The sequence below is a fragment of the Acanthochromis polyacanthus genome, chromosome 7, assembly GCF_021347895.1.
Source record: "Acanthochromis polyacanthus isolate Apoly-LR-REF ecotype Palm Island chromosome 7, KAUST_Apoly_ChrSc, whole genome shotgun sequence".
Lineage (NCBI taxonomy): Eukaryota > Metazoa > Chordata > Actinopteri > Pomacentridae > Acanthochromis > Acanthochromis polyacanthus.
The window spans coordinates 31473183-31500957 of record NC_067119.1 but is presented as its reverse complement, the minus strand read 5'-3'; the positions used below and the strand labels follow the sequence as shown (position 1 = coordinate 31500957).

At 40.4% G+C, this 27775-nt stretch overlaps 1 protein-coding gene across 1 annotated transcript; it reads right to left on the bottom strand.

Moving 5' to 3' along the window:
* txnrd2.2 (thioredoxin reductase 2, tandem duplicate 2) lies at positions 1–27685 on the bottom strand. The gene is made up of 17 exons (XM_022190205.2): positions 27585–27685; positions 25852–25917; positions 25693–25749; positions 25448–25592; positions 24762–24836; positions 23070–23148; positions 22605–22667; positions 22308–22378; positions 18633–18652; positions 18203–18294; positions 17927–18101; positions 10181–10317; positions 6455–6550; positions 5446–5538; positions 3292–3363; positions 2859–2956; positions 1–2370 (listed from the first exon to the last, which is right to left on the bottom strand). Exons 1-17 carry the CDS (start codon positions 27658–27660, stop codon positions 2247–2249), a joined length of 1539 nt encoding a protein of 512 aa, XP_022045897.2. The 5' UTR covers positions 27661–27685; the 3' UTR covers positions 1–2246.
* Positions 27686–27775: the final 90 nt, after the last annotated feature.

Sequence of the window (27775 nt, the reverse complement as noted above, 5' to 3'; positions counted from 1 at the left end):
TCAGTTGGGCGTCATTACTTTAATGGTGACATGCGTTATTACTTTACATATAAATTATGTATAACAAAGCCTTAATGGAAAATTACACTTCTCTATTTACAACTCCTAAAGTTTACGACCAGGAGACATCAGGCCTGCACTCCCCAGTTTTGGGTTTTAGTGCAGGCCATCATTAGCTGGCCGACCTGAAAGTTGAACCCTGACCCCCCGTGAGGCATAGCTGAGGTGAACTGAAGTCTTGGGCTTTAAGTGACGGATCAACAGTGAACAGAAATCATTCAAGTTCCACAGACATTTCCTACAAAAATTAAATACTGACGGATTTCATTTTGTGCGCGCGAGCAGCTGTACTGTGTATAAAATAACGGAGCACATGAGATAAAGCAGAAGGGAAGCGGAGGGTAAAGAGCAAACAGACATTACAGTTACACTGATGGCCTCAATGACTTCCCTCACGCTGCCTTGGGCCCACCCTGAGGTCTCTGAAGTGGCTCGTTAAGCACAGGAACACAGACTCAATTACCCTGGGCACCGCTCGCTGTTGTGTTGGTTGGCTGGTTGGATGGTTCTGTCCGTCTTCTGGTCCAGCCCACCCCGCCACCCCCTCTCCACCCAGAGCCCCCCCAAGGCCCCTGCCGTGCAGCGCTGCAGCATGTGAGCCCTCTGTGCTCCGAGTGATAGAGTCAAGCTGTTCCTGCTGAGCGGAGGTCAGGGTCCTTCAGTCAGCACCTCGGCCCTGAACAGAGCACACAGGAATCCCCCTTCCCTCCCTAACTGGGGCTGGAGCTCGGCTCTCTCTCCTCCGGCTCGGGTCCAAATAAACCTGGTAGCTCTCTCTCTCTCTTTTTTCCTCTTACCATCTCCTGGCACGCTGTCACTCCCCTCATCAGAATCATTAATCAGACTGGGCAGATTAGACTTCAAATAAAAATAAACTACACCCAGCAGCCTCCTCTTAGGTCCCTCAATTTCTGTAGCATGCCTCTTTATTGACAGCTCCTCCCTCCTCATCTACTTAATAAACCCAAGATGTCCCGCACAGGCAGCAGGTTGAACACTGGAGCACTTTGGCGTACTGTGGGGGTCCATTACTGCTTTATTGATATAAACAAATGGTCTTATCTTCAAGGGTGATGACTGCTGAAGGCTACTCTGCCATCCATGTAAACACACAACAGATAACCCTTATCAGTTTGGCACCCACGAAGCAGGCCTGCTTTCCTGCTTCATCCAAGAGCACATATCTTTTATAGGGATTAAAAGGATTAAATGTGCAACCTGAATGTATTCAGGCTTATGTTTTATCCAGTGACTACTTTGTCCTGTCTTCCATTCTTGGATCCCTAAACGTGAGAGAACTGGAGGGCAATACTGCCACCTTTGGGTGAGGTTGAGAAGTGCAGCGGTAACAGAGCTCGAACAGCAGTCTTATCGACAGATAGAGTTCTGTGTGTGTCTGGGATGTGGCATCCATACAGCTTTTGACAGCACACATTAGTAGTTGCACTGTATTCTTTCCATGCATGTGGAGTTTGAGGTGTACGGGAGGAAAAGGAAGAGGTCTGCTCTACTCTGCTGTGCCCAAAACAAGCTGGAGCTCAGCGGCTAAAGTCTCTGCTGGCTGACTGACAGGCGCCCCGCCGACTATTTGTGTGTGTCCATGGGAAATGGAGCGGTGTCGCTGCGGCGACGGCCCCGGGGCCATCCATCAGTGTCATGGTGGGAGGGTGTATGGTATGTGTCACCTCCAAGACTAATGGACAGGAAGTACAGCCAGAGAAACAACAATATTTGCAGAATATATATTCAGAAGAACGTTCGGGCCCAGTCTACACTTCTCCTACGGTTTCGACAAAACCCCGAGTGCAGGCCTTAATCCTGATTGATGATCCTGTTTATTTAAAAGACGCTCGGTCTGTGGCGGGGCTCTAACTAACCTGATCCATAGCGCTGTGCTTTTAGAACATACACACAACATGTATGTACATGGAATAATAACAGTTTTAGGTAACACATGACATGCCAGTGACATTAACCTGGGCAGCCTGTGATGACCTGCATCTCTGGTCTATGGCAAGACCTTTTTGCACAGGAGGAGAGCAAAAAAACCAGCAGAGTGAACCTGGGGCCACATAAATGGAGAGGAACAAGGAGAAAAAGCAGGTTAAACTCAGACTAAATTCTTTCTGCCGTCACCCACGGACCCTGTGTGCTCACTGTGTGTTCAGAGACCGAGGAGCTTAACCTCAGCAGCCAGTGACTGTGGCGTCCAAACCAGAGCGCTTTGTGATGCCGACCTTGACCACCTCCTCCGCACAGGTTGGATGGATTCCTACTGTCTGCAGTAGGTGAGAATACGTCGCTCCACACCTGAGACACACAAACAGGAAATGTTGCTCATACTCCCGTCAGCTTTCATTATTCCTGTGGCCCCGTCAAATGAAGCTTACCAAATTAAAATAATCATTTACACCAAAGCTGAGTCTACTGAGGAGCACACAAAGGTATGTTTTTTATAATCACATATTACTTCTTACTAAATAAACAGTCTGACGACTTTGTGTCAAAAAGCTCTCTGAAAACATTAGTATTCCAAATAAATGATCACATCGAGATCCTGTATTATGTTCCACAGATCTTGGCGACTTCGACAGAGTTCAAATACATCAGTAGAACACAACTCACCATGAAATAAAATCTAATAAACAGAAACATTTAAATGTGATATAGGATTTGTTTAGCTTGCTGTAAGCTGGGCTGCCCCTGTAGCTCATCTTATTCCCTGTCACTCTTCGGCTGTATGGTAATAAAGTTTAAAAACCCTCAAAAATGGTCTTCAAAAAAGATGACAAACTTACTGGAAGCCCATAGCAAAGCCTTGTGTAACTTCTCCTGCATTTGGACCAGTGAAGTGCAGACCCAGGATCTTCTGATCACCACCCCGCTCACATACTACCTGAAGACGCAAGGAAAATAAAAACGAAACTAACGTCAGCTGAAGCCGAAAAGATGTTACACTTACATTACTACATGCAGCTTTCTCATGTTTTTTTTTGCCTCTGTGTGGCATATTTTTAAAACCATTTTTCAAAAATCTTTTTGGTTGTTTGAGCAGGAAAAGCACATGCTAAGGTGGACACAAACAGACAGCAGTATCATCTGATGGTTAGAGGCATCACTCCTGCCCGCTTCTGTCTTTTACTAAGATCATGCACAAATGAATGCAACTCACTGTAAAGATATTATACAGCATTTAAATGAAAACAAAATCTCTGCTGAGTTTTACCTTACCTTTATGTAACACTGGCTGGCGTCACGCTCTGCAACAGTGAACTCTAGAGGCTTGTAGAAAGCGTGGTAGATCTGCACAGACACAAACACAGAGGACACATGGTGTAAACAGGAGAAATAATATGGAATGGATTAGTGTTTTATATTGAACATTCTGCCTGCAGCCAATCAGAACTTCGCAGTCACTTCAAAATAACCCTTTGTGGGTCTTTGCTTTTACCAGTGGAGCTTACTGATGTGCAAACAAAAGCACTGAGGGAATTTCCAGCAGCAATGACGATGATCTCCTCTTGTGCACATTTCATACAGCGATGCATTCACTTTGTGCAACAGAGGAAAGGGAGGTAAACAAACATTTGCTTTTAACAATGCAACTAAAATAAATCTGAGTACTGAGAGAGATTTATGGAAATGGCAACTGGCAACAGTTAAAGTGCACTGTAATGCACTACAAACAAATTAAATATAAGGTTCCTTTCCTACAACAGAATAAGAATAATATAAGGTCAGAGCAACAACTCTTCTATACTATAATTTGAGGTTTAATTCATTAAAAATGCAATAAAGAGCCTCATTATCACTGATTCACACCTAATGTCTGTCTAACATCTGAAAAGTGTCTGCTTATGATGCTGCCTGGTTTTCTCCATCCTCACTGAGACGTACGTGTCGTCGTGTGTTTTATTCTACGGGCGAGCGTGCCGACACAAGTTGTGAGGGCCATGCAGCTGTCGGAGGGCCGGTGCTGCAGCTCGTCCTCAGATCTCAGTGTGCCTGTCATCACCTCATACACACCTCAATCAGGCCTCCTGCTTGCCTGTCACTCACAGCCAGAAGCCTCAGCCGGCTGGTTAAAGCGTTTATCAATGGTGATGTGCAGGTGTTGGTTAGCATCTGGCACATCACGCACGTACACAAACAGGTACCACACAGCTTTGCTTTGTATGTGTGTGTGTGTGTGTCAATGTTTGTTTAGGTGTTATGGGACACTGTTGATGGCAGTGACAAGCCTTTAATGTTGCCTCTGCTGCTTTGTGTGTACATGTGTGGTATACACCTATTCATATATCACTGATACAGAAAATACACTCATAACACATCAAAGTTACAGTAACAGTTGTGAAATAATGCTGCACTGGTTTGCTGTTATACTAAAAAGAATGTACAATTTCTGCATTACAGTATCATAAATTAACAATAATCATTTCATTACGTACTTATGCAGACCAACAATATGATTCTAAATGACTTTGTATTTCAAATTTAAACATGTTTCACCCAAACACGTCTGACTAGGGCCTCCTCTTTAATCAAATGTATATAATCACAGTGCTTGTTGTATGGTGCTATATTTTCAAGTGTTAAAAGTTTAAATACATTTATGTTCACCTTTTAATATGTCACTATGAAAAAAATACAAAAAAAATAAAAATCCCAATTGCCATCGTATTTTCCCTTGAAATGTGGACATCCATTCATTTTTTTAAAATTCAAGATCTGTATCTACTTTAGGCTGCACAGTGGCTCAGTGGTTAGCCCCGTTGCCTTGCAGCTACAAGATTCCCAGTTTGCATCTCAGTCTGGGAGCTTTCTGTATAGAGTTTGCATGTTCTCCCTGTAAATGTGTGAGTTTTCATCAGATATTCCAGCTTCCTCCCACAGTCCAAAAACATGCTGAGGTTAACTGGTAATTCTAAACTGTCCATAGTTGTGAATGTGAGTGTGATTGTCTGTCTGTGTATGTAGCCCTGTGACAGACTGGCGACCTGTCCAGATATCCCCTGCCTTTTACCATAAGTCAGCTGGTATAGACTGCATCTGTTGACCGTACATCACAGGGCTAACACAGACAAACAGACCACCATGCACACTCACACACTCCTTGTCATAGTCTGTGAGAGGAACCTGGTGAAAAATCACACAGGCACAGGTAGAACATTAAAGCTCCACACAGAAATGCCCGATTAAACTGCAGAGGTTTCCAGTCAGGACCCTCTATCTGTGAGGCAACAGTGCCAGCCACTGAACCACAGTGCCTCTGAGAAATGTGGACATATGAAGGGCTTTTAATCAAAATACCTCAAATTCATTCTAGTAATAACTTTACAGTTGTATATCCACTGCCTAAAGCTGAACTATAGCGACAAATGTCACCTCTATGCCGTCTTTTCCGTGCCTCTTCTCAGCCTCCTCCTCAGACAGACCTACACAGCCGTACTCCAGAGGGGTGAACACTGTGGTGGCCACCTGTCAAACAGAAGTCCACACAGAATTAACAACTTCATCTATTAAAATTTCTATCTTGTTCTACAGCTAATTTAGCTCTCATGCATCTCACACGTTAACAGTAAAAATGTATTTTAGAGAAACTTGTAAGTTTTTTCTGTACAATTTTGATAATTTGCAGTATTTCATCATGTGGTAACCACTGTGATATGAGCAGTAATAAACAGAGTTTCTGCAGAGATCTTTCCTACTGTTTACAATCCAGCTTTTGTTGAAGATATCAGAGATATCCCAAATAAACCCACCTAAACCTAACTGTTACTAAAAAAAAAACTAAATATATTTGTTATATTTTTAGACAGAACTTCTACTAAATGTTGGAAAAAATGTAATGTCAGGATTTTGTATGACATTTCAAAGTATATATATATATATATATATATATATATATATATATATTATTTGAATTTAAGGCCACAGAGTTATCAAGTTGTCATATATGTGGAAGTAAGGAGTACTTCTGCTGTCTATTCCTTTAACAACACATGTACACAAACAGCATCAAACAGAAATAATACCACATTTAAACAGATTTATATGGTATGAAAATTGTATCAGATATCAATATACTGTTTTCTTGCAGGATGCGAACCCAAATAATTATAAAACTTGACTTGCTGAAGAATGAATGAGTGTATATAGAAGGATGAAGAATGATGATATTTTGGAAAATGCTGGTATATTATGTTATGAATTGTCCTCTAGAGAATCAGGCAGTACAGTGCGATCGAGATGGGGGGATGCAGAGGAAATTCCAACCACAAAACAGCAGAAATGGCCAGAATTACCCTCAAATGAGGCAGAAAACAATAGGAACCAAAAAAAGCCACATGTTTTTGAAAGATGGAAGGAAATGATCAGCCTCAGTGTGTCTTACGTTGTCATAGTCCATGAGCTCAGTGCTCTGACCAGCCAGTCTGCGGGCGAGGAGCTTTCCAGCTTTAATGGCAGTCGGGGTCAATTCAGGACGACCCTGAAACAACAGAGATTTGAATTTTCCTCAGTGCACCTCTACATCACACACATTCACCAGCAAATCATTTCTCACTTTTGTTTAACTCACAGCTGCAGTCCAAACTATTGCTCGCTCAGACTGCGAGACGTTTTAGTGATGTCCATGTGTCCCAAAATCTGTGGTCTGTGTCAAATCAGACACATTCCAGGAACCATTTCTGAACTGAGCTTTGCTTGACTTAGATGTATGCTTGAAAATTACTGTCTTCAGTGATTACCAAACTTCAACTTGCACACTGAAGGTATTATACTTTTCTTCAGGATAACCTGCTATAACATACATACATACATACAACAAACATGATGCTCGTTACATGGTCAAGATTACCAGTTACTGCAACTTTTGTTATGTGGTCTGTACAGATACTTCTGCTTCTGGCTTCATCAGCTTCTCCTGCAAATCTCTGACAATAACTGAAGAGGTTTACCCCAGCTATAGTTTTGAGATTCCCTTCCCCGATAATGCTGCTATTTCTTCCACATCCAGAAAGTTTTTATTTCTGTATCATGAGTTCTAAACTCTCCTATGATGCTGTCAACCATATCTCTTGAAACGTGAATTGTCTTTCTGAAAACTTTGCCTTGTCAATGTAAGAAAATTCAATTATTTTCCCTTTTGAGAGAGCTCCTTTATCTTTGTTATGGATCACCTACACAGACAGGATTTATATCTTTAGCACAGCGGAAGCAAATTCACTGAAGTTATAGCTAGAATTCCTAAAAGCTTCACTGGGTTTTGCAACATTGTGGTAGCTTCACAACAAGTAAGTTATTTTAAAAATGATTATTAAATAGGGGCTTAAGAATTATCATGTCTGTGTTATGAAAAAGTCCTTCAATTTAAAAAGATTTGGACTTACATTTTCACTGCAGCTTCATTATGTCACTCAGCTCATACAAATATAATTGATAGAACACACAGATCACCAGAAAACACACATGCAAACTCATTCTCACTGAATCATTTTGGCTGCAATTTGGTTGTTGGCCTGTTTTCTTCTCAAACTTCTGACTACACACAATAATGCTCTACAGAAATACTCTAATATAAACACACAGACAAGTTGGACCATGAGTCAGTGACAGACAACAGCGACAAGTGGTAAACACTTAAACCGCCCCGTTCACTCAAAAAATCTATGCTTCGGTGTTTTTGCCTTTATTGTTTTGGACGTCTGCCAAAATAGACAAACACAGAGCTAACCGAGCTGTGCAGGAAACAGTAAGGCTGCAGGGCAATTCTGAAGGCATGACTTAAACCTGTTAAATCACCACCACACATCCTGTTGTCCAAAAACATCTCCTGCACCTCTGCATGCATGTGTGTTCTGGCATTCCAGTAACTGTTTAAACACCAGACAGCATACGTCATTATAATGCATTTCTTGGCACTCTCTTCTGAGATGAAAAAAAAACCCTGAAACAACAAAACAGTGGACAAATTGTGAGGGATATTAACCCCACTGCTTTCAAATAAAGGAAAAAAAAAACCTCTCTGCCGCTGTGACAAGCTGACAGACAGATTGGGGTGAAGCAGGACTCATCAAAGCGAGCTGTCGATCAAAAAGACGCTCTGCGAATGTGTGTGTGTGTGTCATGAAGCCTGGGAGGCAGGAAGGAAGCGCACAGCTGGTCGTGGTGAAAAAACAACACTGACATTACATGCAGCAGGTCTAACTAGTATTAACACGGCTGGTTCAGCTCAGAACACACACTGCCAGTTCCAGTAAATATATGTATGGAGGCAAGTTAGTGCAGCTTAATACTCAGTCTCCAGTCAAGTTTTTACTTGTGGAAAACAGCCGTGTATTTGTGCATAATAAACACAAAACTTACTATTAAGACAAAAAAAGAGAAAAAACACCTCATCCTGGTTGTACTGCAATTTATCTGAACCCTTATCTAGACTTTACCTTCTCCTTTACATTAGACATGCTGGAAATGTTAATATCTTTGCAGTCACAAACTCATAGCAAGGAAAATGACTGCAAACAAATTTAAAGCTGGAGTTTGTGTTCCTGGAAAAGACTGTTGATATGTAGGTAGTTAGATTATTTAAATATTCAGCATGTGCTGGATTTACCACCTTACTCTCACTGGCCCTTTCCAACCATCTTACCTTGTCCATTCCTAATCCCTCTGCTAGGGCTTTGAACAAACACTGATTTTGTTTTTCAGCACACACACAGAATGGACAGCTACCAGAGGACACGTGAGGAGATGCTGAATTCAATAAAAACTGTACTGGGTTAGAATCCCTGGCTCTAACTTTAACGGGATGGCTCATTGTTTCACATTTTGCTGGCTGTCTATTTTGTGATGCTTTCTAGCTGGAGGCCTATTATAGTACCTACTTTAAATATAGAGCAAAACCACTATCTGTATCTGTATATTTTACAAAAATATCTGTGTTCGGATTGTAATTCTGAGGGCATTATAAACGACTTGAATCTATGTTAAAGGGTGCCTGCTAGCATTTATCATGCTCTTTGAACACAGATTTTACAACATTTGGCCACACTTCATTTCCCTTTGATATTTTTGTAAAACCTTGCGGTCATGTGTTTGTTTAACAGGAGGAGGCTCAGATGAATTTAATAGCTGAGGTATCTATGATTATAAATCAGGCAGCTACTGACAAAAATGGACCACAGTAGCCACTGTTTCAAGGTTGTTTATGCAGTGGGTTGTAGCAAAGGGGATGTACATGCATTAGACCATGAAATAAAATAACTGCAGCACCACTTCAGTCACGTCTTATGCTGCATCAAAACATCTGGTGAAAAATGATAAAGCATTATGAAGAATGGCTGACAACTGAAATTTAGACTCTCGGTGTCTGCGTATTTAAAGTTTTTCTTTATAATTCTGCAAATCTACTACAAGCCCATGCTGTACAGACATTGAAACAGGTGTGATAAAATACAGTTAAAACCTGAACCCTTGACTGGCCCTGACTGTTCACCTTTATCCTGTGATGAAACATTTCTATCCTGATGGGAATGGACTCTTCCAGTACTGGAGTCAGCAGTTACTGGTTAGTTAAAATGATTGGTGAGGATCATATGCTTCACAGTCGTCAGATTTGAGACCAGTTAAACAACTATAGGATATTTTGGAACAACATGTTAAACAGTGTCAAATCAGGGAATATCTTTTGAAAAAATGGTGTTTATCTCTCCAACAGAGAAACTTGGAGAAAGTGTTCTGAAAATGTTCTAGTGGTAAAACATCCTACTAAGACATTTCATGTATTTCCTTTAATTTTATTTAATTTAATACCTGCACGCATCGACAGGATCAACTCAAATGTATTTCAATCACATCATGACATGAATATCACAAGACTAAACGAATTTTCAGAGTTATGATGAGTTCAGCTTTTTTACTGCTGCCATCTCTGAACCACCTGTTCAAACTGAAAAGCATTTACAGTTCCTGGGAAGGGTGTGGACTTCCAGCAGCTTTGGCATAGTATTGTTTTTTACAGTCTAATTAAAGGCTTATATTTATGCAGCATGTTTTTCCACTTGTGACTCCTATCAGGGCTGTTTCTGCTGTCACTGTGGTATCTGCTGACAATACCTACCTCGCTGATGTCACCGAAAGCATAGATGTTTGGTACCGAGGTAGATTCGTCTGCGCCTACAATCAGCTTCCCAGTCTCCTTGTTGAGTTGTACGCCAAGCTTGTCAAGGCCCAGGGCTTTGGTTTCAGGAGCTCTACCTGAAGTCAGAAGGAGAAAACAATGGAAGGGCAACATTACAACACTAATATGATGAAAGGTGTGAAAGAGGAGGTAGTTTTCAGAACACAGTCTGCTTTGTTTGTATGTTCCACAATGCTACATCCAAAATGGCAAAACCCCCTCCAAGAATTACAGAAGATATCAAAAGATGAGAGCTCTTCCAGGCTGAATAAAAACCTGAACATAAACCAACTATTGTCAAATCCATTATTAAATTAACACAAAATTAAGAGCCATCAATTCTTACAATTATAATAAAAATCTAAGTCATTCATTAAATAACACCTCTAGGCATCTACTGTCATGTCAGCAGCTTCACTAATCTGCTCCTGAAACTTTGAACTAAATTTTAACATCAACATCATGTTCACAACAACATACCGGTACTAATGCTTGGCAAAACTATACCATGGTCACCACCATCCAAGTTTAGCTTCTTAGAATGCTAACATTAGCACCCAAAACTCAGCTGGACAGATGGACAGCTATTCACCCGATTACTGGGCAAATTAGAATTGTGACTGGATGATGTTTTTAGGATAAACTGTCTGCCAACAGTTAATATATATATATATATATATATATATATATATATATATACATATATATATAGACATATAAAGAGGGAGGGAACTTTAAGAGGTAACAATGTGAAAGAACATATGTAATATGTGCATGACTTTGGGCACTAAATGGCATGTAAAGTGCTTGTATCAGCAGCTACTCTGGATTTTAAAGCATTTCAATCTTGCCACTTCCTCAGGCAGCATCAATACTGCCTCAGGATGCTGTCATTTTTCTGTGTATTTATTTTTACCCTCTGCCAAAGTTTTTCGTGGACACATGACTGTACACAATTTTAGGACAATCCATCAAATCAAGTTGTTTCACCTCCCGGCAGCAGAAAAGCAGAGGAACACCGAAGACATTGAAATCTGTCTGCTGGGACCTTGAACATCGGTAGCAAACTTTAACAGAAAACTTATTCAGTAATAGCACATGCATTTTAGCCTGAACCAAAGACAGACAGACCAACTGGCTGTGTTCAAGTAACATTTGCTGGTACCAGCGTATCAAATATGAGAACATGCTGCTTTATTCCTGTTTAATAACACTGTAAAGTGAATAGTTTTGAGTGTTGGATTGTTGACTGGATAACAATTAACAGCCTAAAAATTAAAACAGCAATGTTACTGGTGGTGTTAAATACAAGCGCACCCCTTATTTAGAACTAGAAGTTATGAAACAACAACATCTGGCCAGCTGAGAGGTGAAACTGATGAGCAGTTGGGAACTGGGATCCCATCGATCCCACGGGACACCACGAGGTGCAATTTTTGACACTTCCTGGGGGATGGCTGACTGATGCTGTCGACACAGAGTCTCCATGGTGATGGAGCACGGACCACGCGCTCCCCCGTCCTCAACACAGCTCCTCACAACCTCCCTGGGTAGCATAATAAACACCCGGCCCTGAGATACCCATGTAGATGCTATCGGACAGCAAAAATAACAAACCCCCGAGACCCTTTTTCCTGGCTGGAGCCAAAGAACAACGTCCTACCCTCTCTTCTCAGAGCAAGGGGGGCTACAGGGACCGGTCTACTGCTCCACAGCATGTGTGGCCAGAGCAGGAGGAGAGAGGGGAAGTTGGGCAGTCATTACCAATTCCCCAAAGCAGGACTTCTAAATACTTTCCTGTCTTATAAGACCAAAACCTTGCAATACATGTCACTCTCTAGTTGGTGTAATTTGGGGTAAAATGTAACAGAAGTGTGCTTCTATAATAAATTCAATTAGTTTTTTGTAGTTATTATTTATTCATAGACGTTTCTACTTATTAATGTTAATATATCTGGCCCTCATAAGCATCTATGCCAATATGTACAACTATAAATGGTTTGTCACAACTTCTAATGCACTTTCATGTCTGTACTTTCATCTATTTATTATTATTATTATTATTATTATAGACTTAATTTACCATCCCACATGAAATCTGTTTGGATACAGAATTATTTATGAGTCATATTATTTGCAATTATTAGTGAAGAATCTCTTCATTGATAAATATTTATTCATTGTCTTTGGCAGCTGAGTAAACTATCTGGTGCTAGCGGTAATGAGATGTGAATGACAGCGTTGAAAGACGTGGACCTCGAGTTCAAGAATTATATTCTGCAGCCCATGAAGTCTTTATGAATTTTTAATATGTTGAAAACACGCATATAAACAGTTTGTAAGATTTAGTAATCAGCTATTTTTTATAAATGTCTGGGTACGACAGACCATTACATTTATGCTGCATACTATTTATAAATGCTACAAAAGGACGGGTTAAGATAAAGCGGTGCCGATTTAGTTAGTCTAGTCTAGTTTTGATTCGAGTTCAAGTGAAGAGATTGCATCTCATAATGGTCTGCATCCTGCTTCAATGGTTGTCAGACTCAGACACAAATACATTTCTGCAGCTGTGATGCTGGACATTTGTTAGTCTGCTTTGAAAATATTGAATTACAGCATTAGCTACTCCAGAAAGATCAGTATTAGCTTACAAAAACCCATACTGATAGAATCTGAGTGATAAGTATAGACTTTCTTTTAACATGTCCGGCCTTCCTGTCTGTAGGGTCTGTAGTCCAGTTACTGCTGTACTACAGAACTGAGCAGTCGGCTCCATTGTACAGCAAGGACACAACAACAGCTGATAAGGGACTCGGTTGGAGCTTAGGCACACTCACACACTATGGTTCCACAAGTAGGCCAGTCTGAACAAAGAATGTTGTGACATCAAGAGGAAGCCTCTAGACTGCTAGGCTAATTAGCCACAATAAACCTCCACGAGTCGAAATGAGAGCTGGACGCTTATCTGATCAATCAAATGAACAAAGACAAAAGGCAGAGAAATGTGACAGGAGATTGTTATTCTTGGGGGAATAGATCATACAGAATGCCAAAAACTGACGTTGTGTTTAATTTCAGGCCAAAAAAGATTTTAAGATGCTAATTGATAAAGTGCTCACTAGTTGTAGAAAAAACGTGTAGCTTCTATGAGTCATGAAGAGAGTGGAAATGTCTTGACATCTTAGTGTAAACTCTGACAATTTACCTTTTTGAATATCACAAATTTTCCTCATTAAAATGAGCTGCACCTCAAACTTTAACCAACAACAATGTTACCATCACTTGTTCTTGTTCTTACTAACGTGCTGGTAATTTGTCACAGCACCAGCGCTGCACATCATTCTACTCAAAACGTACTCTCTCTCACACACACAAACGCAAAGCAGGTGAGGATCTGTTGTTGAATAGGTGATGTCATGTACGTCTTTGTACTAATCCTACTTTCGCAACATTTTAATGGAAATGTGATGACAATTGCAGGGCTGTTTGCTTATGCTGCCAGCGCTTCCAGTCAAATCTGATCAGAGCACACTGACACAGGCCTGAAGAAGCAGGCTGGATGAGTTATGAAGTCTTGAAGTCCTGACATTATGCATATATTTGGGTTCATCATATTATTTTGGTGGGTCTACCAGAATACAGATACATGCTTAAATGTAAAAAAAAAGCACTTTATTTTTCTCACACTCTATACTGCTGCAGCATCTCTTGTCGAACTCTTCATGAAAAGCTCTGCCTTAGCTCCTGTTCACACAAAGACCCTCTGCTCTGATTGGTCAGCTGCTCAACAACAACAACAAGGAAAAATCATGACTGAGGAGGAAATTGAAAGTGGACAGTGGGCATGCAGTTCTGTTAATGTACACATTAAAGCAGCTTCAAAGTCTGGCATTGACTAAGTCAATTACAACTTTAGTTATAATTCTAAAGGTGTGGAGGAACAAGAAAAGCCTTGGATAGCCTCTCCTCATATCACGCATTTGTCTTCATGGCTTATATGCAGTTTGGACACTTTCAGTGCTGTGGTCATAAATTCTGAACCGCACACGGACATCTGCAGAGGGGTTCACAAGAACCACATCACACATACGCTTACAGAGCCATGTGGATGCAGAAACATGAACAGGCTGTAATCCAACATCTATGTGTAACATAATAATGGCAGACTGCAAAGCAGCTCGATTTTTGTTTGAGGGTGTGTCAAACGTAGAAGAAAGAAAAGTAAGAAATGAGGAAGAAAAGTTTAGTTCGTTTTTCTATCTGTATTTAAATAATTGAATCAGAAATATTGTTTATTATGATGGTGGATAATGGGGGATGTCACTGTTTAAAAAGGTAAACACAAATCTGTAAAACATAACTTACATGTGCATACGGTACATAAAATATAGGTAACAAAAAAAATAAGGTGTTTTTTAGGCAGATAAGTAGCACTGAGAAAGAATTACTCCCTCTGGAGTGGACTTCAGGCTTAATTAAAAAATAAAAAAAATCAAGACTCGGTTGGAGCTTAACACGAGCACTACATTCATTTATTCATTTATTTTTACCGGCTGCTGTTTCTTTTTAACATTTCTTTTAGACATCTACTTTGTGAGTTTGTGTTTTCAGTGTGTTTTTATGTGTGGTATTTTATTGTTGGAGCCAAAGGTCAAAGAAGAATTTCTGTCACCATTTGAGACAGACAAAGTTTATCTATTTGTCTATCTGTACACACATATACATATGTGTGTTTTGTTTTTTATTAATTTCTTTTGTTTGATTTCAAATTGTACTTCTTTCATATTTGATGATTAAAACATTCTTTAGGTTGAAAACAAGCTTTCTCTCCTTTAAGGGTCACATCTTCATTTCATGGTAACCGGAATAGTGAAAAATGCTGCATTTTGTATTTTAAAGCACATTGTTTTTTAGGCAGTATTTGATCGTAAAAGTCAATGCTGCAAATGTATTTTGGAGCTGAAATTAAGAGATTTGCAGGATCGTGCATTTCGTGCGACACTGCCATTCACAGAATACTGCAGACAGACTGTTAGACAAAAGAGCAACATTCAAGGATGTCATTGGTACCTTGTAAAACTGAGACAGGCAAATGGCTTTTTAAAAAAAACTAGGAAATGTTGTTAAATGACATCCTTGAGCACTTGAGGGCAGTGAGGAGGAAGACTAATGTATCCACTGTCTGTATGTAGACAGGAAATGTGGAAATGTTCTGTTTCCTGGTGTATTTCTTTCACCACACCTGGACAGGGGAGCGGCCATGAGGTCAGGAAGGAGCAGGGGAAAGGTGGAGGGAGGCAGGGCCATGGAGAAGGATGTGGTAGACGGTGGTGATACTGTCCCCCGGTCCCCTCTGGCCTTTAATAACTCCACAGAGGCCTGGGACCCCGCCTGGCCTTTGGTGTAAGGCCACAGTAAGGGGAAGTGGCCTTGTACTCATAACTCCTGCATCCACACATCAAAGAGCAGACGCCACGGTGGGACTGGTTCTCACTGAAGTGTATGGGAACGAAAGCTGTCACTGATACACATGCTGCCCTCACAAGGTTTTAGCTTGTTGTGCTAACACAGATAAAGCTACTGTTTTGTAATTTGGCAACTTCTTGAAGTGTTTTAACTGCTTTGATCAAAAGTTAAGAAATCTGAAGCTGCACAATTTGAGATTTTGCTCCAGATCATATAAAATGTAATGTGAAAGAGGCCAAAAACAATCTACAGCACTTCAGAGTCCGGTGCACTGTGAATTGGTACCAAAACAGTACAAATGTCTGTTTTTGCTGAGTCCCCAAATGTCAAGATTTTGATCTCTCGCTCTAATGAATATCGGAAACACGAGGGGCGCATCGTTCCACACATGCCAACACATCTACTGATGCATACACTCAATGCAAACATCATTCTCACCAGCAGTCTCACGCTGAGACGACATGGGAATTTAGTCACGGGAGGGAAGAACGAACGTCATCTCAGCTGCAGGGTCACACACATCCTCGTTGCTGTCACACGAACTGAACAAAAGGACCCTCTCTCCCTCACGCACACACTCCCAAATACAGTAAAAAACCTTTTAGTCAGATTTTCGGAAGCAAAGTGTTGCCTTTGAAAGCGTTCAAAACAAATAAACCGACGGCTGCGGCCCTGACGGATGTTCCTTCCATTGTTACTCGTTCTGCTGGTGGAACGGGAGAAGTGAAATGATAGTATAAAGAATGAATAGCTGAGGAAGAGGAGGAGGAGGCTGCTGGTAATGGCAGGCAGAGGGCTGTGAGCAGGGATGGCAGTGACAGATGCATGGTTGGTTTCCGCAGGACTGGCATGGGCAGGAAGGCTCGGAGAGAAAGAACAAAGAGGGGAACGTGGTGACCCTGTGCCTGGGTGCATCCTGCCCCGTCCTGCTCTTCTCCAACCAGAATCAGAGAGCCAGCGGTGGCCGATTAACACTTCCCCTGGCCATTCCCATCACTCACGCTTTATTACTTTGTTTTCAGCCTTGATTCTTCCACTATCTGCTGACACTGCACTCTATTTAGGATGACAATGACAACTGGTGGTAGGGAGAACACAGTCACACCAATGTTTTAGCTCAGGGACGTATATCTACATCAGAGGGAAACACTATGGGTGGTATATTACATGTAATCCCTGGAAAAGCAGTTAAAATAGGGGATAAGGAGATAATTACTGCCAAAAAGACTTGTTGTTGCTTCATAATTAAAATCGACCCAACTAAATAAGTCAGGTTTAGCATACCTGAGCTCTTAATTCTCCTGGGGGAAGTTCTAAGGTCTTACATCAATTGAAAAAAGTCCAAGTGTTGAGTCAGAGGAGACCAAATTAAGTCTCACATCCATATTTTACACCCTCTATAGACTAGAAGCTTTATCACACTGAAATGCACATCAGCTTTAGAAAGATACCACTGTGCTAAATGTATCTGCCAACAACTAGCTCTTCTGTATGCTGCATTTGAGCCATTCTACATTTATATTAATGATCAAGTTTGGATTATTTTGCTCTCAGTCTCCTCAACTTGTTTCCATACTTGTCAATTTTCTGCAGTTCAGCCAAACATTTCCTGAATGTTTATCATGTGACTCTTATCCGTCGATGCATCATTCATGGCTTTTCAGTTGCACTGAGAGCAATTGTTGAGTAAAAAACTGTTTGTTTTTGGTACTTTTTATGATTAGACATGTAGAAAAAAGTGATTTTGATGAAATAAGGATTTTGCTCTTTGTAATTTTCTCTATGTAATGCATGCTAAATGACAAGTTCATGGGCTGTCAGAGAGTTGAAAATCACAGTTCTTTCAGATTATTGATTCGAATAAATGGTGTAATTCAAGTGATTTTCTAAAAAGATAAAATGTCTTTTAAACACACAGGTGGGTTTAGAAGGTCAATAGTGTCATATTAAAGTTGGGAAGCTGTTTAAGAAATTCCTTGCATGTTCCAATTTCTTTAATGGTTCTGAAAGATGTCAAGCTCAAATATGATAATTCCATGTTTTTACATTCAGAACAATTTAAAACTTCCTGTAAAGGTCAGTCTTGAGCTACCACCTAACTAAGACTACAGTTTAGTATCTGTGTCACTGAGCAACACAACGAGCTTGTACCATTTCAGATATATTGTTATTTTTTTAAATAACCACATAAAGTCACACACACACACACAAACTCACCAACTGCCCACAATAAAGAGTCGTAGGTGTCCTTTTGCTCTGCGCCCGTGTGTGTGTTGGTCCAGGTCACCTGCAGGGCTCCTGAGGAGAGTTTATCCACTCTCTTTGGGACACACTTCCATGCAAATTTGGTCCCATAGGTCTCCATGTAGTCTGTCACTAGACCTGCCATTTGCTGCATAAACCAAAAGAGAATACTCACCTTCAAACATAACAGAAAATGTCCAGAATATGACCTTATGTCCAGAATATTCAGTGTTGCTAAGAAAGCAATACCTGATCAAAACCGCGGAGGGCGATGCTGCGGACCATCACTGTGGTGTCCAAGCCAATGCCTGTGAGGAAGCCTGCACACTCCAGAGCCACATCTGAGTAACACTAGGCTGAGGATTACAGCATTTTTCTTGATTTATAGGTAAAGAAACATTTGATGTGTGGCCCTAGCAAGAGTTGCAGCTTTAAAAGAAGGGGAACTCAAGTATAGTAAGATAACAGCTAAGCTAGGGTTGGAAAGTTTGTTTTATCACTGTTCCTATACAGTGCTCTAACTTTATAAAAGAATGAAGAATTCTTTAAAAATACTACTTGAATCCAGGTCTGATGCCACTAGCTTTTTATTAACGTAATTACTTGACACTGTGTCGTGGACTTTTGTGGACTTTCTACAGTGGCATCACTTACAGGCTCTCTGGCAGACAAAGGATACAGCTGGCTCCAACCACAAGTCTGCAGAACACAACAATAAAAAATAAGATACATTTGTGCAGCACACTTTGGCCAAATAAAACAAACACCAATCCAAAGCTTAAAGCTGAAAATGTTTACTTTAAATCCTAGAATTAGAGAGGTGATGAATTACAAAACTTCATAACCTAAGAAGTGAAGAAGTGCGAAGAAAATGTAGAAAACAGGGACAGTAAAAACTATGTGTGTGTGTGTGTGTGGTCCAGGTGAATCACACTTGTAATCCAGCCATGAAATCTGGAGCGTTGAGGAGGGCTAATTGCTAGCATTTAGGCTAATCCCTGCGGATGGGGTGTGCCATGTTCAGGGCTCAAGTCCACACATCGGCCCGCTGAGTGAAGCCCGTCAGCCGCATTGATGAGGACCTTTTCTGCGTTGTTTTTTACTGCTGCAAACCAGACGTTCTTCCCTTTACGTCTGTTCCACCTGACAGCTCTGGCAGCCTGCGGCACATCCTGAACTGGTCCATGCTAACACAAACCACTCAAAGCCCCAATACCCATTTTCCCCACGTCTGTGTAATGCACAGCAGCACTTAGCACATATTGTGAAGTGGCTTAAAGAAGATTAGGCAAAGAGCTTTAGCTTGATTCTACACTTTCATCACTGAGAAATGATGTCCTTCCCCCAAACTCTTCTTTGTTTCTGTTGTGTTTCACTACATTTTTAAGGGTCTAAAATCTATACAGACAACATATTTTTCAGCCAAAAGATGATTAGAACCTTTACAGTGATTTCAGTGGGACATTGACAGAGTTGGGAAACAGACAGAATGACATCCTGATGATACCTGATTACAAATCAGGGAAAGGTAGGGGTTGTTAATCAATTATCAGTTTTGTTGTTTATTTTAAAACCAATCCCAGATCAAATAAATGAACCTTAAAACTACTGTGGTTGTGATTCAGCTACCTCTCTGCCCTGCCCACAGCTCTATCTGATTGACACAATGCAACTAATAGTCTCTCAACACTGACAGATAAATGTTACAAAGTTACAAAGCTGTCTTTAATTTAATCATATTTAAGACACAAAGAAACAAAAGTATCTGTCCTAGATTTTGTGTTGGAGTTTGTGCAATTTTAACTGTCAGTGTATGTCGCTCATTCGTCTTCTTGATTACAATAATCCACATTGAGTGAAAATGAAATATATCTCCCCATAACTGAGTGAAGTCACTACTTTTTGCATTTACTAAAGCAATGGAACATTTGCATCATGTGTTTTAATTTCTTGCCAAAACATCAAAGACATAAAAGAGTCAAAACTATAAATGTATTGACTAAAGAGAATGGAGAAAAGGCCAGGCTGTCTCGTCCATATGTGTAATGTCTCAAAGGGCACTGGACTCGCATTTGAAGTAAGAAATAGAGAGAGCCACCCAACCAACAGAAACATTATAAAACTCTTGAGACTTGGCCTCTGACAAAAGAAGTTCACCAAAAGCCAATGCACTGATAAGCAGTACATTCAAAAACTCTTTTGTTTCTTTCAAGTGCATCGGTTGATACATTTGTAAATGCTTGATGTCAGTCCAACTTTCATACCTTTTTAAATTATTGTATTATTATTATTGTAAATGAAAGCAAGTGGTCTCCACAGTGTTCTGTGGTCATGTTGCTGTACAGTTTGGGTTCTCCTCCCTCCTTCCATTTAGAGTTTCTCCGTATACAATGGGGACCTTGTGAGTGCTTTGATACCCTGGAAAGCAACCTAAACCTAAACCTACATTTAAACCTAAAATGATTCATACTCATGGCAAATTTTAATTTTGAGTGAATTTTTATTTAACCAGTAAGTTCTGTCTGGCTCTAAATGACATAGGAATGTTTATAACTGATAATTAACATCTCTACACAAATAGTTTTTCTCACTTGTTATACCAGCCAAAAGAAATCTAATTCTCAAACAAAATATCAACATGGACCCAAAAATGACGTGAGTATGAGTAACTGTGGGCTTAACTGGATGAATCTAGCTGTCTCAATGTACTGGTCTATCCTAAGACCAGTATCTGGCCTGCTGGACGTGCTCAGTGTTTTCTCCTGATATCACGATGATGGCAACCAGCTCTGGACTCTGGCCTCAAGGCCAAATCTGTCATTTAGGTGTGTGTGTGCTCCAAGGTCCATTAAACACCCATCACTCGCTGGTACCCCCCTCTTACACCCCCCCGGCCTGTGGAAACAACCTCTTGGACCATCACCTGCACAGCTGACGAGTCGACAGCACAACAACATCTCCGGCTCAGGCTGAGGTGTGCAGTTAAGTTCCTGCATGGAGGAAGCTAATGCTAACCCACAGCTAATGCCTGTGTGCCTGAGGCGACGTCGAGGACTCCACTAACCATCACACTCTTACATCAAAGGACTTCCTGAGCTCAAGAGGTCTCTGAGAGTGGATAATTGAACTTCATATACAAACCGTTGAGTGGGTGCGCACTACAGACGCTAGTGAAAGAATGCTTATGGTGCACTTAGATTAATTTGTGGATTATTGACTTTGTATTGCCATCAAGTGGTCAAAAAGCTGAATATTAGAGATATTACTATTCACGACACTCACTTTCTGATTAAAATTATGTTAGTCCTACACAAGACAATGCAATAAGTTGCTTTATATCCACTGGCAAACTATACAAGAATTATTTAACCATCACAATCCACATTATAGAATAACGTATGTAATTAAAACAGTTAATAACTCAATATGCCAGGTGCAGACAACTTAGATTCACATGCAGCTTTAATATCAGAATAATTATTTCCTCTTATCTATCACCATGAAGCAAACAACCTCCGCAGCCCAGGTATACCACAACCACTAGTCACCATCTGCACAATGTGCCAAGAGGAAACATCAGGGAAGGACCAATTAACCAGGTGATGACAGAAGCTAAATGGCTGGATTAAAGGGCTTGTTCTGTAAAGGTCAGGATGCATGCTGCTAATCTGAATCATGAGGCGAGGACAGGCTGACAGGAAGGGAGAAAAACAAACTGCATGTCACCGATGAATGATTACAGTGTGTGACAGCGGGATGTGCCGTGTCAGCGAGCAAAGTTAGTGTAATAGGTAGAGTAGGGCAGGGATACTGCAGAGGTTGGAGGGTCTGTTTCCCTTGAAGCACACTGTATAGAGAATGACGACAAATCCTTTACATTCAAGGGTAAAAGTGTTATTTTGGGATAGATGCTGGAGCCACAATTTTAACTATAACTTGGTTTTACATTGACTGGATTAAAACTCCTTAATACAATAATATTAAATCAGAAGTATATGCAGGTGTTGGTGGGGCTGCACATTGGCTTGGTGATGATCGCTTTTTAGCCAGAAATCGTGTCCCTGCCTGGGATCTTTCTGTGTGGAGTTTGCATGTTCTCCCTGTGCATGCGTGGGTTTTCTACGGGTACTTCAGTTTCCTCCCACAGTCCAGAAACATGTTGAGGTTAACTGGTAATTCCAAACAGTCTGTAGGTGTGAATGTGAGTGTGACTGTGTGTCTCTATATGTGTAGCCCTGTGATAGACTGGTGACCTGTTCCACTGCCTTTACCCTAAGTCAGCTGCGATAGACTCCAGCCGGTGTACATATAATGGATGGATGTTTGTGTGTTTTGCAAAAGAAGTCATCCTCACGTTTTTCCAGGAGATTTTTTCAGCCAGAATATATCATCACTGGTGATGCCATGCTCCATCGCTCCAGGGATCTGTAATAACAGCCAAAGCTATGAACCTATCAGTCAACAGATCTATCAGAAACGTTTAACACAACATACCGGGAACAGTTTTCTTTCTAAAATCTATTCTAAAACTTATGTGCAGTGTAATGCTTCCAAACTGCATTCTGCCTCACACCTCGGGCTTCAGTGTATACAAGATAACCAACCAAACAACACACAGACATGTCTGTGGACTGATGATGCTGATATTTACATTTGTGGGGTATTTGGGCCGTCCACCTGTGGCGATCACAATGTTCTTGGCAGTCAGGACTGTCTGTAAGAGAAGGGAGGGAACTGTGAAGTAACGGCTTTTGCTCATATCCTTTAAAAAACAAGGAAATGTCAAATGAAAGCAAGTGGTCTCCCCAGTATTCTACATTAAGGTGATGATGGAAACTCTTTGAAATCACTGAAACAAGTAACAGCACTCTTAGAAGGTACAGACGTGTGTTAGTAATTCACAGTTTATGCACTTCAATGTAAAAATTACTCACTTAACAGTTATTCAAATGCAGATTTTACATTATACCAATAAGAGAAGAAAAAAGTGACAGAAATATTACCTAGAGGTACAATAAATTCTGATTATAAATATGTCCAATTTGAATATTGTATATAAAGAATATAAAACATGTACTGATGGAAAGCAAGTTTGCCATGTGACTTAGCAGCCCACCTCTTTCCCTGCTTTAGTTAACCCTTTAACAGTGTGCTCATCCAACAGGCTTCCTTTGACGTTCAGATATTTCACCTTCCTGCGAAACAGGAAAAAACAACAAGTTGCTATTGCAGATATCTACTGTGACCTCCTATAATGATACACTCTCTCCACTGTTTGTGCTGAAAGGCACAGAGAAGAGGCTGTGACAGAGCTGCATAGTAGCTTGATATCATGTGATCTGTTTCTAGCTATTCTCTGCATGTTTCATCATTCCATTTTTTGGGTTTGTTTTATTCCCAGCAGGAGGAGGGATGCCGGTTACAGTCGAGCTGTATCTCTTCATGGATTGGTTTTACACCTATGGAGTGTCCAGATCAAGAGCAAAGAAGCGGATTACGGTGCAGGAATGCTTTCAGCAGTTTCTTTTGACTGTGTCATTAAATTCAACTTAGGTTCCTTGTACAAACTGATTTTGCCTTTGCTACCTCTACATTCTATGTGTATGTGCTAAAGGAAAACCTTAGTGTTTGTAAAAAGCTCTGCCTTTATAAATGAGATACAGAACGGCTCAGAGGGATCCACACAACACTGTTGCACAAGTCCGGTGCATTCTCAAGCTCTTGCACAAGAAAAGGAGGAGAGATGGGGAGGAGACAGTGGAGGCAAGAAGGACAGTAAATCTGTCACATGCTAACCAGCTGAACACGCTAACTAGTTACATGTCAGCAATCTTCCTCCAGACTCTACCTTTAAATGTATTTAAATTCAGCACAAAGTGAGCTACGCCATTGCCACATACAGGAACATAAAATATTGTTTTGAACTCATTCGTCAGTGGGAGCATGACCGATTCTAAACTCAAACTCATGTGGTACCTGTTAAATACTGCTCACACCAATGGAACTTTACTGTATGCAGAAAACTTCAACTTAATCAATGAATGTTTATTTAGCATTGCCACTCAATTAGTATTGGATTTGTAATGAATATGCTTGGTGGAATGACTGGCTAGGGCTCTGTGGTTAACAATGGCTCCCTGCTGTTTGAAGGCTCAGCCACTTATAGCTAATCGGTAATAAAAAATCTAAAAGAAAAAGATCATATTTGAAGCGTTACTAACATTCCGAGTCCAAGCAAATGACCTCATCGAATTGAAAACATTTAAGCCTGGGCGCATTCTCTCAGAGGTTAACACCTGTTTGCCCTCCAGCCAGCCGCTCTATCAACATGTGGTCGTTGACGATCAATCCTTCGCCTGTGTGGTGTGTGTGTGACAGAAATGTACCGCCTTCAGCAAAATCATGGCATGAAAATAGAAAAAAAATGGAAGTAAACCAGGGTGGAATATAAATATTTATGAGTATCTTATGGAAACGCTGCTTCTCTGCAAGTATATAATGAAAAATGATGATAATGGAAAAAATGCAACAGAGAGGAAAGAGGAGTAAGTGGGAGGGACACGGATAACACACTATACCTATTCTACACAATAATCACTGTACACAATCTAAAGATATACTTTTCTTTTTTACCATGTGAGGGTTTAGGAACCTTTAAAAGATGAACAATTACTCAAACATTGCCTGAACCAGTTGTTCCTTACTAATTTCTTCCCATATCATTACATCTAAATGCATAAACTAAATGAAAATCATCAGTGATATCAATAAGTCTAACAACGAAATAAGCCAACCTGCTGTCACTTACTTGTCCTGGAGCTGAACTCTGTGACCCCAGTTCAGAGACCTGACGTGATTCTGAACGGCGTCTGCCATGGTGGGCCTGGAACACACACCAGAGGCAATACTATAAATACACATTTTCTATAAACACTATACAGAGTGAAAAAAGAAGCACCAGGATTGTCATTCAGGATGTTAAATCAAAAAACAAAAAGGTTGGTTTGTTTAAAGGTCATTTTTAATCACAGGGCCAAACTTGACTGGATAAATTACCAGTACCTTTGTCATTTTAAAAACATTAGTTTTGGGTGTTTTAATGAGCTGATTTTTAAAAAAGGTTTTCAAAAAGCTGCAGTGCAGGTCCATACCCCAAGGAATGTCTTTGTTATGCTTACAAATTACCACCAAAGTTTCAATGCTGTAAACTAGAAAGCAAAGAACAGACTGCTAAAACATGTATTTAATAAATCACACACAACTAACCAAGAGAAGTCCTGTTGTTTGCTACGAAAGCTCCTCCGATGACCAAGAACCTACACAGATATAACCGAGGTAACTTTCTCACATCTATCGAGGACAATGTCTTACCGCAAGTCCATCACTAGATGGCACTGCTGAGCTACAAATTCTCCATATTGACAGCCTTTTAAGCAAGGGGATTAGTCCTCTCTTCAAATGAGGAAGCTGTGGTTAAGCCTGGGTTAGACCTACCAGTCATGGCAGACTGTTCCTGAGATCTGCCAGCCGTACTTCTTAGCATCTTTGACTGCAGTGCCAAGTAGAGCAGCCTGGTGCATGAGCTTCTTGGGAATGCAGCCAACATTGACACATGTACCTCCGAGACCCCACTTGGTGCCTGTTTGGAAAAGCATTTTCATTTATACTCCAAAATGTTACGGCTGAATTTTGTCTAGTGGAAGCAACTGTTGAAGCGTGTTCTGTTCAGAGTATTTTACCTTTAGCAGACGGCTCCACGTAGTCTAAAACAGCAACTTTCTGTCCCAACTGTGCCGCTGTAAAATGTGCATATGTATAACTAGTGTCTTACGGGATGAAAATTAGTGTGTAAAACATAGATGTCCAAACATGAAGAAATAATAGGTAAAAGACCTCACCTTCTTTGGAGCAGGCGAGGCCTCCTGAACCCCCACCGATGACCACCAGGTCATAGTCATACTTCTCTGTATGAGAATATTGAATAATGAATACCAGGGTTTAATAATTCATCAATTTTAAATCAAAATCTCAGTCTGACACGATGCAATTATCAAATTGCAAAGGGTGTACATCAGGATATACATTAACCCCTTGATGCCTATTGTCACAAATTTGCATCATACCACTTTCACTCAGACTGCAGCCGAGATAGCGGATCCATTCCCCAGTGCTGGTTTTGTGCATATTCAATACGGAATCTTTTGCAAGCACTGGTTCCTCATAGGACCGGTCGGAGTGGGACCTAATAATTATATATCTATTATTATTATTATTATTATATCTAGGTATCTATGTTCTATGTGTAATACATAAATTAAGAATATCCACTTATTTTAGCATCAGGTGGAAAGCAAAAACACGCAAAAAATTTTTTTTTATTTAATTGTAAATAAATTCAGGCATCAAGAGGTTAACCCAGGGTTAATTGTTTTATTATTACTTTATCTTACTTGATTGTAGAATGTGCAAAAGAGGTTGTTTCAGTTTCAGTGACTGTTCGAAGTGTTTTGCTTTTTATCTTAATACAGTCTGAGCTATTGCAAAAATTATTCTATTGCCTATGGCACTGAAAAAATTTAATCAAAACTGATTGTCTTTCTCACAAAGCATTTGGCATAAGCAGCATTTAGTGAGCTCCACACTTTGGTCAATCAATCAATCAATCAATCAATCAATCAATCAATCAATCAATCACCATGCCATTCAGCATTCATTCATTTTTCTCCATCTCATCCGATCTTTTCCTTTCTGAATTGTGACTGTTGCCTGTTCCATGTGTAGCCATGATGTCAGTACGTCTAACATTTTCATTCTCTGTCTGCCTCGTTCTCTCTTCCCATTAATTTTTCCAGTAGTGACGATATATTCCAGGGTCTCTTTCCTTGCAATGTGTCCAAAAATGCTGCTTGCGGTTTCCTTATTTTGTTCAATAGCGTATAATTTGCGTTTAGTAATTTTAAAACATCATCAGTGCTTAATCTGGCCGTATAAGATGTATGTAACATGCGTCTGTAAAACCACATCTCTGCTGCAGTCATTAAAAACACTAACCTCAAACTGTCATACCAACACTTAGCAAATTAATTTGAGCTTCACAACATACAACATAACACACAGTAACCTGTTATGGACATGCTTTAAGAGTGCAGGAGGACTTTTTTCTGTAACTGACAACACAACTCACCTCACTTAAGCTAGTTTATTTAGACTTTAAGAACATGTTATCTTGTTATTTCTGCTATATACTGCCCTAAAACATAGGGCTGCAGCTGACAAACTACACCTCTGTTTCTCAGCACCACTTTACAAAGTTGTATCTATGGCCAAGTAATGAAGGTTCAGTTAAACACTGTAACAGGTCTGGAGGTCCAGCTGTTGAGCAGCTGTTCGGCAGAAACGGTTCAGTGGCTGTCAGACTGACTAGTTAATGCCGCTACAATAACACCGTAATAATGTAATGAGTTTTTGTGTTTAGTCGATTTATTAGACTGAGGACATAGAGTCACAGCAGCTACTCTCAGCTCCTGCGCTGTTTGTGGTTCAATTATCGAACAGAAACATTTCTAACTGCTAATTTCACAGAGTTCACTTGTCTAACTCCACACAAGAACATTTATTAAGTCAATACTACCTGTCAGGTTTCTTGTGAAAACACGCAAACATTGAGTCCTTTTCCACCGGTGTCTGCCTCTACAGAGGGCAGCCATGTTGTTATTATGAAAGGACCCAGGACGGAACTACGGTGGCCACAGAACTGCCTGAACAGAAACAGCCCCTAAAGTTGTATAAATAGCGGCGGATTTTGTAATAATAATAGTAAAA